At 39.4% G+C, this 12,319-nt stretch overlaps 1 protein-coding gene across 4 annotated transcripts in view; it reads right to left on the bottom strand.

Annotated features, from left to right (window-relative positions):
- Positions 1–12,319, bottom strand: part of LOC123505632 (putative E3 ubiquitin-protein ligase UBR7) — a 54,811-nt gene that overhangs the window by 29,216 nt on the left and 13,276 nt on the right. For all 4 annotated transcript variants that reach the window (XM_045257183.1, XM_045257186.1, XM_045257187.1 and 1 more), the window contains exons 3-5: positions 11,563–11,623; positions 11,278–11,427; positions 1,255–1,357 (exon numbers count right to left, since the gene is read on the bottom strand). In XM_045257183.1, the coding sequence (XP_045113118.1) occupies positions 1,255–1,357; positions 11,278–11,427; positions 11,563–11,623 (314 nt within the window). The remainder of the gene's footprint in view (positions 1–1,254; positions 1,358–11,277; positions 11,428–11,562; positions 11,624–12,319) is intronic.

The raw sequence follows: 12,319 nt of genomic DNA, 5'->3' as shown, positions 1-12,319 counted from the left end.
TAGTTATCATTACTAGCAGTGCTCCAATTTAGTGTGCAAATGCTAGTCCTGACAACACAAAATGATGGTGACAATAAAAAAAAAACTGAAGTTGAGGGTGTACTTTGTGCATGAAACAATATGAAACCACTTTACATTACATTGTGCTAGTGTGACAAATAACACAGTGCATCTTGATCAGTATCCTGAGTATCATAAACATATGGTTGCCTCAACAATGTAACTCTCTGATATCAAATACAACAGTAACATTCCCACCAAAGAAGCTACTGCTGGCATACAATTGCTCCCACATATAGGTAATTAATTGTCCAATCAGTCATAACAAAAATACATTCCTACTCATAGTTAATAGGCCATAATGTATGAGTATGTGTAGAAATGGTAACTAACAGTGTGTTCAGTGGATATCTGAATGGAAAACTTGCAAGACTACAGCATAATATACCGTGATAGACTCGGTGATCAATCATACTTAGAAAAGAATATCAGCCACTGGCATCATGCTTTTCCATGAACACAAATTATAATTTTTACTGATATTTTAAGGCAGGTTCACACATGCCAAATTGCAACTGAAATTGCAAGTTGCTAGAAGTATCGACTGAGCCCTTCTAATCAGAAAACATCACACATAGCGACTGGAAAGTATTGACTAATTGGCCCCTTGGTAGGAAGTGAATGTAAACAAACAGCTACCTGCCAAGACGTCTTCCTCCAGTGACAATGCCTAAGCAGTTCTTGATCTTCTTTAGGCGTACCAGAAGAGTCAACAGAAAAGAAAATGCCCATGGATACGTCCCTGGCTAAGTAGAAGGAAATAAAGGAGTGTCTACCACACACTAATCTTAAGAAGACCATGCACAATTGCAATCAAATAAAATCCTGACAAGTCTTCAATCCTCACCTCCAACAACATTGCATTGAGGGAAACAGTTCTTAGAGAGTGGTACCTATTTTGTCAAACAATGATTTGCACAAGCTTTTTATTACCATATAATTCTCCCTCACCAACTCTAACATCATCTTTTCTACATCAACACCACATTTTCAAAGTTTACTCAGTGATGTCACAATGTAAATAAAGTCGCAAATTGAATTTACAAGACCAACATGTTGGTCTTGTTTTGCAACTGATTTCTCCAGTTGCTAGGCATCAATATTCAGTTGGAAACTCTACTGACTTGCAATTTCAGTTGCAAATTGGCACGTGTGAACCCGCCTTTAATCCTTTGCAACCATATTTGTACTCACCTGCTAGACCCACAAAATAAGCAAGGAACTCATGTTTGGGGAGGCACTGGGTACAGATCATATCACTAAACATTTCAGCTGCAGGAGCACTGCCACCTTGGTGCTGCAATAGATAGTAAAATTTTTTAAACACAATACATATACATATGAGGGATTTATTAATTCCTCATCGGCTGCACTGTCCAACAGTGTGACGTCATGCACGACTTACGGTGCGCTGGTACCAATATTTCAGGGTTCAGACGTGTGGCCATTCGCAGCGGCTACCCGATGGAGTTGGTGATTATGCTGTGTGTCTACATGGTGGCTCTCTGGGGTTGCTTTTTCTGCACTATTGCCACTTAATGGGGGCATGGAGGATGTAGCAGCTTTGTGTGTGTTTTTCTGCTCAACGAGATGTGCACAGAAGTGTAATAGTGCAGTGTGCAAAGACAATTAGTGTGGTGTCACCCACAGGCAATCGTTTGGTCTTCGGCGTCTCGTTTGCTCCACTAAAATCCCTCTCCAAGGTGGAATGTATTATAGGAATTTACTTTTAGCTTCCTTTCAAATTTACATATCCTGCCCCGTTTTGTATGTCTTGTATGACATAGTCGTCAATAACTGTTTTGGTTGACACGCCGGTATCGCCTCTTCCCCAGAGGGCGATATATACCTGGTCATCAGCTGTTTTCATAATGGCGAACAAGTGACTTGAACATTCCTGTACAGGTCGGGCTACGGCAGGCCCAGCCACATTATAAGGTTATGCTTTTTACCCAGTACTGGAGATGCTCTTACTCCCTTGTTTTTGTCCCTTCTTGGCCTCTGAAGCAGGTGGATAATCCTGCACTTTAATAGTGAAGGATATTTTACCAGTTTGGTTGAAGAGATGAGCAGATACTCAATGTTTTTGAGGGACAGTAACACCATGGTGATATGGAAGCTGAGGTGGATAAAGTAACCCACCTGTTGTATCACAGGGTTTGTCACGTGGTGCACCTGGAGGGGGGGTGGAGACTGCGTACCCATCTGACCCAAGCTTGCCATGTTGCTGATTTTGATCTTGCTGCGGCAGGTGATATGATCGTTTCAGAGCCAGTGGATTCCCAAGTTAATATGGGGTCATTTACTAGTTCACAGGAATTTTCTTTGCTTTCCTGAACTTGCAGATCACCACATAGGCTTATTGGCCATAACTAGGAGCAACTTTTGATGCTAATGATACTAATGGCCTTGTGTTAGAGGTTTTGGCTGAGGACAAGGGCTCGTTTACACATGGTTCCTGATGATAAATGAACCAGACTGATGAATTACTGATTCCAGCTGCTCTCTCGGCCCACAAAGTCACAGGTTGGAGAGCAAGTTAGCTCAGACTTCTTTATTAGAAGAGGCACTCATTTCTTTTAATCAGATTTGTGAACTCCCATGCCAATTCAAACATCCTGCCATGATACTAGTCTATTTATGCCAATGATGACCTTTGCATGTTATTGCCAATGTTTTAATTACTTGACTTTGATGAAGAATGATCTCATTACTGATAACCTTAGACCTACGTCTCTCTAGAAAACTGTTAAGAATAAGAAAATGGCAGGAGACATATTGTTTGAGACTAACATTGTTGTCATAATTCAACAGTTTATGAACAAATATATTAATCCAGAGAGAATTAAGGTGAAGCAGATCCTTATATTTTTTCAGCAAGATATCAAAGGATGAGATCTATATAATGCACAGCAAGTTACATGTTGACAGTTGTTCTCTTTCTCATTCCGTTGTATTAAGGTATCACTTGATATTTGTCTCAGGTAAGTTTATCTTGGTTAATAGCCCAGAGATTTTTTGAGGGAATAAGCTTTTAAGTGTTCTTTTGATTTCTAAATGAATATTCAGTAATCCTTGGTACATAACATTATTCAGGTTAAGGATTTGTTTTCCTTACGTGTTATTCCCTCACAAACTTCATGTTCTACATCCCTTACTTTTCTCTGTCACGGACAGATACGCAGTTCATGCAGCCATGAAAGGGTTTACTTAGCAGCATATTGTTGAGAGCGCTTCAGATGTTTCTTCAGGTTTCTTGTCTTACATTTTTCCCCAGAGTAAAGAAAGATGGTATTGCAAGGATTATACTTAATTTTTTAAAACTCTTCTATGAGTATGTAGAATAAAATAATTTCGAGATGGAAACTCTTAAAGATATCTTGCCATTGATTACAAAGAATTGCTTTTTTGCATCCATTGACTTGAAGCATCCTCATCTTGTCCCGGTTTATATTATAAGCCAGCAGGTCATTCATGGTTAAGATTTATGTGGAACGGACTCTCATGGCAGTTTACTTGCTTATCTTATGGTTTTTCCTTTTCTCCTCGACTCTACTAAATTATTAAAGGTTTCTTTATTCCATTTTCGGACTTTAGGTATCCTGACTACTATTTACACTGATGATTGTCTTGTGGTGGCAAATTCAAAAGAGAAACTTCTTGCTCATATAAAGTATGTTGCCTTAACCTTGGATAAAGTGCATTTCACAATTAACCCTTTCAGGCGCAAATAGGTTTTTGGGTCATGTCTGTAAGACGCAAATTCGGCCGAAAAATCAAGGTTTGCAAAAATGGAAAAAATCAATATTCTCATGCATAATAGAGTGTTACGCATCTACTGTAAAAAATTTAGGTCTTTACTCACTCTGGAAAGTGGTGCAATAATGATAGGAAGTTGGCTTTTTGGTGGTATGTTGTGCGCTGTTGAGTATTGCTATCATAGCGGGTGGTTATTTTCCGCCACAACTTGTGCAGGTGTTTTCACTAAATTACACAGAATTTTCCGCCTGATTTGAACTGCAGTTGCTCAGAACTGCTCCAAAATGTGCTAGGGTAATTGTTTTTCACACTTGTGCGTACATTAAGCCCACAAAAATAATACAGAATACGTTTTCAGAGTGTTTTCTTGATGTACATTCTATTATGCCCATATATGGTAGTTTACGAAATACGCAATATACTACCAATAAACGAATAATATCTGGCATATCTGCTCTCTAACAACAAGATTTGATCATTACTCTTGTTATTTCTGTAAATAAATGCACAAATAGCCACTAGCAACGTCGTAAAATAATAATAATTGTGAAAAAAAGGGGCATCTGATACTCTACTGCCATTGTGACTATATTTTTCTTACCACGCAACTGATGGCACATTCAATGAGTCGAGGGAGGATGGGAGAATGTCATCTGGCAATTAGCAGCATCCAGGAGGCGCGTGGTTTAATTCTGTGACTCGTCAAATATGGGACCACGATCGTGGACAGGAGGCATTTCCCTCAAAGCCACGATCGTGGTCCGGAGCACTGAAAGGGTTGATCTTAGGTGTCGTAACTTGTGTTAGTATATGTCACATCTTTAGAGTTCAGAATAAAACCTAAGAATTCTATTTCATAACTGAGCTGGAGATCTGACTTCTTATGTTAACCCTTTCAGTGCTCCGGACCACGATCGTGGCTTTGAGGGAAATGCCTCCTGTCCACGATCGTGGTCCCATATTTGACGAGTCACAGAATTAAACCACGCGCCTCCTGGATGCTGCTAATTGCCAGATGACATTCTCCCATCCTCCCTCGACTCATTGAATGTGCCATCAGTTGCGTGGTAAGAAAAATATAGTCACAATGGCAGTAGAGTATCAGATGCCCCTTTTTTTTCACAATTATTATTTTACGACATCGCTAGTGGCTATTTGTGCATTTATTTACAGAAATAACAAGAGTAATGATCAAATCTTGTTGTTAGAGAGCAGATATGCCAGATATTATTCGTTTATTGGTAGTATATTGCGTATTTCGTATATTACCATATATGGGCATGCGTATCCTCATTCATAATAGTATGTACATCAAGAAAACACTCTGAAAACATATTCTATATTATTTGTGTGGGCATAATGTATGCACAGGTGTGAAAAATAATTACCCTAGCACATTCTGGAGCAGTTCTGAGCAACTGCAGTTCAAATCAGGCAGAAAATTCTGTGTAATTTAGTGAAATCACCTGCACAAGTTACGGCGGAAAATAACCACCCGCTACGATGGCAACACTCAACAGTGCACAACATACCACCAGAAAGCCAACTTCCCATCATTATTGTACCTTTTTCCAGGGTGAGTAGAGACCAAAATTTTTTACAGTAGATGTGTAATACTATTATCCATGAGAATATTGATTTTTTCCATTTTTGCAAACCTCGATTTTTCGGCCGAATTTGTGTCTCACAGACATGACCCAAAAACCTATTTGTGCCCTGAAAGGTTTAAGCAGTTGTTTACAAATATTGCGAATGGAGGAGATGCGAGGCAAGAATCTGGTAGTTTTTAGTGGTAATGTAGTTGCTCCAGGAGACTCTATACATTGGGATCTGTTGAAATACAACTATTAAGAAGTTCTGAGGAATGAGGTTCTTAAACAAAATTGTGATGACTTTGACGCCTTGTTACGCATAGATCAGAAAGCAGTGTCTTATATGTTGGTGGACAACTAATATTAATTCTTGTGTGAAATCCATATGCACATCAACCCCAGACTTATTTATTTCCACAGATGCTTCATTGCCTGGTTACGGGACTGGTTATGGGACTTGTACAGATAAACTCATTACTGCTGACCACTGGGCTGAACACAAAAGGACCATATTAATATTCTGGAACTGAAAGGTGTTCCTTTTGGACTTAAGGCTCTATTGCATATTGTCCAACATATTACTAGAATCAATTTCAAATAATAACATACTTGTTGCGAGATTTAATTATTAGGGTAGCATTAAACAACATTTGTTAAACATAGCTGAAGAAAATTTATTGACTGGGCTAGTGTGTGGAACATAGACTAATCTGCTGAATCCATCCAAGATTTTATGAATTTTACAGTTGATTTAGCATCTTGAGAGTGATTTCAATAAAGAATGGAGATTAATGTCCACAGTTTTAGAGACATTTGCAGAATTTATAGAGAACTCTATGGTTCTTTTTGCTACTCATCATAACACTCAGTTACACCTTTTCTATTCTTGGAAACCAGATCCTGAGGTGTTGGGTAGAGATGCTTTTTCATTCTGTGGAAGTAATGATTCACTCATTTATGCTTTCCCTCCCTTTAGAGTCCTAAAAGACATCATTCAAAAAGTAAGGGAAGACAAGGTGTCACTATTAGTGATTCTGCCAGTTTGGGGACTCAACCTTGGTTTGCAGAGGCTCTTCACCTGTTGAAAGCTGCACCTTGACTTTTTCCTCAAAGGTGTTTGTATCTGCCTCAGGTTCACAAATGGAAGCATCCTGTCAGGAATCTAGGGTTTGCAGTATGGCCTCTGTCAGGAAATTTTTCCCCAGGGCAGCAATTTTGGAATGGGTTAGACTTTCTGTGAAAGGCCTAGGATGAGAAAACCTTTATGGGAGGCATATCAAAGTAGGGAATGAGTTTTGTTTATGAGAACAAGTTGAACCTTTTTTGTCCCTTTACATAACTGCTGGTTCATTTACTCTCTTTACTCCACAAAGGTAACATAGATGGTACTAGTTGCAGTTACAGCAGCCTCAATGCAGCCAGGTCAGCTATCTCTATAGTAGCTAAGATTAATGGGACCCCAGCAGGTCAGCACAAGAGCATGCTTCTTTATGAGGTCAGCGGCTAAAACAACGCTCAAAACTACCTTAGGATGGATTTATATGGGAACCTGATTTGCTACTAAAGTTTTGATGGTTGGGGAAGCAATACAAAATTATTTCTTTCAACTTTAGCCAAAAAAAGTGACAGGTTAACTCAAGGTTTTGTCTGGGAAAAGGCTTCAAACCATTGACTGTTTGGACATCAGGAACATGTTGCTTACCCAGAATGAGATCATTTTTAGAATTGATGACCCACTTAAAACTTCTGAAATCCCATATCATTTGCAAGAAATAAGTTTTAGTGCTCTTCCTTTGAATGTTAATCATTGTATTGCTGATGCCATAAGGACATATTTTCAGTTGACAAAGAAGCTGAACATAAGACCTGATCAAAATAAACTTGTTAACAACCAGGATACCTTTTTGGGTCTGCATCACAAACCATAATTACTAGATGGGTCAAGGATGTAGTGATAGTCTAGAATAAGTGAGGCGTAGTTTAATGCCCTTTCAGTTCGGTCTGTATTCACTTCTACGGCATTTAGAACAGGAATGGTGTGGGTAAAGTTTAAAAAAAGCAATTAGATGGATATGTGAAACTACTTTTGCTAAACATTACAACAAGACCATATTACTTGTGGGTTCCTTTGGACAGAACACCATGAAATCATGGGCTGAGAGTATGTCATGATCTGTTTTTTATCTCTAATTGTTTATTGTTTCTGGCATGGACAGGTATGTATACAAATTTGGTGTTTCAATTTTTTTGTTATGTTGGGGATGAGGCTACAAACAGTCATGCATGATGTTACATTGTTGGACAGTGCAGCTGATGAGGAATTATGAGATCATTGTAACTTACCCAAGTAAGTGTGCAATGATTAGGGTTCCTCTTAGGCTGTGCTGTCCAACTATGCATGGTCATGCGTGCCCGCCCATCCCGTTTCACTTCATGTCCCTTTGTTTTTGGGGTTCTGTTTGTTACATAGCTCATGCTAGTATATTGTCATTTCCTGCATATCTGTACAGTGGAGAATCAATACTTGAACTTAATTAGTTCCAAATGGCCGTTCGAGTATTAAAAAGTTTGACTATTGATACCTATAAATCAGGTAATTTGTTCCAGCCATTGCCAAACCCAAGTTTAAAAAAAAGCAGCGGTTTAATTTTGCAGTTGCCGCTAGCATTGGCGTACAGGAGCAGGGTTAGCCTGTCTTTCATGGGCTTGTGTCCTGGCAAACACTTCTCATCCCTTGTTTATATAGATCATGTTTGGTGGTTTTTTTTTTTTCCAAAACAGGTCAGTTTCATCACAATTAACCACTAAAACTTTGGGATATTGGAATTTTTAGCTCATGCTAACTCGGGAGGTTTAGCGAGAAACATACAAAATAGCCTGTATTCACATACTGATTACACTTGGAAATTCAATAAATGAGTGAGAACAAATGGTGTTCTGCCCACAAGCAACTCTTCCTCTTTGCAATGCAAAAATCCAGAAGTCTCTAGATGCTATGATTACCAAAATATCACAGGTTAAATGAGATGGTATCATCGGTGTACATGGTCTTGCATGCGATCGGGTCCAGCGGCCTTGGCTAGAGCGAAAGAAAACGGGCCCCTTGTATTCTCTCTCTCTCTCTCTCTAACTCAAAATGTTCGCAAAGTTATCTAATTTGTATATTTTTTGTAAAAACATATATAAAATACATTTGAGTTGCTGGTGGTGGTGGTGGTGGTAGTGGTGGTGATGGAATGTCCTCCCCCTCAATGGCTGAATCTCCTATACAGTAAAACCTCAGCTCACGACCATAATTCGTTCTTAAATCCTGTTCGTCACCTGATTTGTTCGTCCCCTGAATCAATTTTTCCCATAAGAATGTATTGAAATACCATTAATCCGTTCCAGACCAAAAAAAAAAATCATACTTTTGTCCATGAAACCCATTCAAAATAGACCTTTAATGTATGCATGGCATGAACAAAATAATTATAGAAAGCCTAAATTGTTTTACTTACTTAAATGCTATCAAAATGATAATAAAATGAATAAAAAAGAAAAGGTTATTTACTTGAGAGACTGGACGTTGATGGCATGATGGAATGGAGGAGAGGAGGATGGGGAGGAAGACAGACAAGATCCGAGAAGACAGTCATGAGAGAGGACTTTGGATGTGCGCAGCGTGCCAGAGCTACACAACAGCTGTGTCGCGTCACAAGTCAGTGCCGCTATGTGGGGTCCCGTTATAGTGAACATCGGCGTGGGAAACATGGAAAGATTGCCAGTCTTCGTCTGCCTTGGAAGACCCTTGCCTGCTGGGGATTGACTTCCTCACGCACATGGGAGCAAATTTGGACTTCCAAGAAGGGAAGTTAAAGGCACGTGGCCAGGAAGTTCCTTTGATCCTCGGAAGTGATGCTCAGTGTGAGAGGAGCGGGCAGTAGGGTGGTGTTCCTTGCCAGGCGAGCGAGGAAACAGCTGCGATGGATGTGCCACAATCTGCAGTACCTGGACATGGCCAGGATGATGATGACAGCAACGCTGAGAGCCACCAGAGCAGCGAGGATAATGCCAAGGAAGCTACAGTAGAGCGCGCCGGTAACATCACCCAGGAAACATGCCCAGGAAAAACAGGAGAAAATAAGTGGTGGCACGGAGATTATGTTATGTAATATTTTTCGTGTGTTCCTGTTTCTATTTTCTTTTGTGCTTATATTTTGCTTTGTTGTTGTGTGATAGCTGGTTTAGCTATCACACAAATGGCTTGCCTGCCGGCGAGCCGTTTAACCACGTTCGTCCCCCAAAATATCGTTCGTCCCCTGGGTCGATATATTGACAAATTTTTTGGTCGTCTCCCGAATTGTTCGTCCTTAGAGACGTTCATCAAGCGAGGTTTTACTGTATCTGTATCAAAGCCCAGAACATCACTATCTTTGCTCTCTATTATTGTAGAAACTGTTAATTCAAAAGCCCTTCTGATACCACTCTCATTCAAAAATTGTCTCCCCGCAACATGGCGAGAGACCCGAGGTGCAGAAGTAAGATGCATGGGAGAGGTGGCGGAATTGGACACCGTGAAATCACTGTCGCTCCCACCATCCATCGTGGGAGTTGGTGACACAGTGACGTATAGCATATGTTTACTCCTGACTTGGGGGCTTGCCGTGACTCACAACAGAATGAATTCCAGTTCTTTTCTTGAAATTCACAAACCACCCTTTACTTGCTTTAAAATCATCATTGGAGTAAGATGTAGTATCAGAAATAAGATCACGATCCAGCAGCCTAGTCTTCACACAAATTATGCCCTCTGACAAAGAATCACCAGCCTTTGGTTTATCCAATCAACAATTTTTCCATTTCTTCGCTTAAATTGCCTTTTTACACCAATCGCCACATCAACTCTTTTAATGAGCTGTCTTCTTCAGTAGTGTGGCTAATGTAGATTTAGCCATACAGTACTCAGTTGCAAGATCGGTTATTCTTCCTCCTTTCTCGTATTTATCAATAATCTCCTTTTTCCTATCGATGGTTGTCACTACATTCTTTCTTATAGGTTTATTCTCACCATTAACAAGTCTCTTAGGTGTCATTGTAAGCTTCTAAATGAGAGAGAGAGAGAGAGAGAGAGAGAGAGAGAGAGAGAGAGAGAGAGAGAGAGAGAGAGAGAGAGAGAGAGAGAGAGAGAGAAAACAACAACTGGAGAAACTGCAGAGAAAGCACAGGACGTTATTCTTACGACAGCGAAGGATAAACTGGCTGCGGAGGAATGGTGGGGCATGTAGGGCGGTGGGATGGGAGAGACCCTTTGTTTACAGCCACGTGGATGGATGTTCGACTAATAGGTATTTTTTTTAGTATTAAGTTGAACTTTTACGTTCGACTATTGAAAAGTTTGACTATTTAGATGTTCAAGTATTGAGTCTCCACTGTATATGATTTCATTATCATTTGCTCTTGTCACCTCTGTGTTAACCTAAATTCAGTGTTATGCTTTGTGAATGGTTGTTTTTCTGATGTATTTCCTCACATCACCTTCTCATATCCAAATCCAGATGAAATCTGAGCCTTGGTACCAGTACACCATAAGTCACGCATGACCATGCATAGCTGGACTTTACAGCCTAAGAGGTTTATTATAAAATAATTTTCTTTCAGCAAACTGGATACTCATGCAATACTTTCCTTGACTTATACAAATGTGTTAAATAATTTCCATAATGCTCTATTTCTTTTCTATTCACAAATTCCATGTTTCAGCACTATACAATACTATACTTACATATAATAATTATTTCTAAGATCTTTTGCTATCTTTTATTCACAACTTCACACAAACACACAGAAAGGCAGAAGCTAAGAAAACATTGTCCTGGTTACCCACCTTTCCATGGTACCAATCTTCGCAGAGACAGCACTGGATCATCTCATCTTCATTTGGATCCTCAGGATCAGGATAAGGTCTGTTACAGGTGCAGTAAACCCCTCGGAAATTATGGTTGTACCTGTTCTCTGAATTCTCAGCCAGTTTCTCCTGCAATTATGTTAATAAAATTCCATCATATTCTATGTCATGAATTACATATAAACATATTAGGGATTTAGTCAGGCAATAACAAACAAAATAAACAGAACATTGATTTCTAAAAAAAATAAGCAGTAAACAGACCTTCAGTAGCTTGCATGGATTGTGAGGAAACTTTGAATTGCCGCAATCACAACGAAAGTTCCTGAAATCATGAAAAAGTGTAAGCATATACATATATAGTAAATCCTAATGAGTCAGTGCAATTCTAAGAAAAAAAACAGGACCAAGACAACAAAGGATGTAAATCTTATGAAACAGATAGAGATACAAATGAAGTGATGAAAAGAAGATACAGGTAGTCCTCGATTTATACGGTAGATGCGTTCCAGAAGGGACTGTATAATGTAAAAATTGTATAAGTAAGGAAAGAATACCAAACTCCCTAGACTTTTTTTTAGTATAAAAGAGCAGACCTGAGCTTTGTACAGTACCTCCAGCCCCTTTCCATCAAGCAGCCATGCGATTCTCATGAGCATGACTCCCAGCACATCCACTTCATCCATTGGTTGAACAACCTCGCCCTCCAGGGTGATGCTTCAGGGGTGTCCTCACACCACTACCACTACCACCACCATCACCACCACCGCCACCACCACTAGACTTTGAAGGATGTGTTCAAAATAAAATAATCTTTCACTGTATGTATACATTTTGCATTAAACACATTTCTATTATGCTTATTAATGTTTTTATTAATAAACTTACAAAGACATAAAAATGACTGTGAAAAAGGGAAATGTTTAAACACAAAATTATTTTATTAGTACCTTCTTCCTCTATTTTGCTACTTCCTCCTCTGATGTGTCACCATTGTCGTTGTCTGTCTTCGATTCTGTTA

The sequence above is a fragment of the Portunus trituberculatus genome, chromosome 18 (genome assembly GCF_017591435.1).
Source record: "Portunus trituberculatus isolate SZX2019 chromosome 18, ASM1759143v1, whole genome shotgun sequence".
Lineage (NCBI taxonomy): Eukaryota > Metazoa > Arthropoda > Malacostraca > Decapoda > Portunidae > Portunus > Portunus trituberculatus.
The sequence above is the reverse complement of the archived record's forward strand: the minus strand, read 5'-3'. Positions and strand labels throughout refer to the sequence as shown.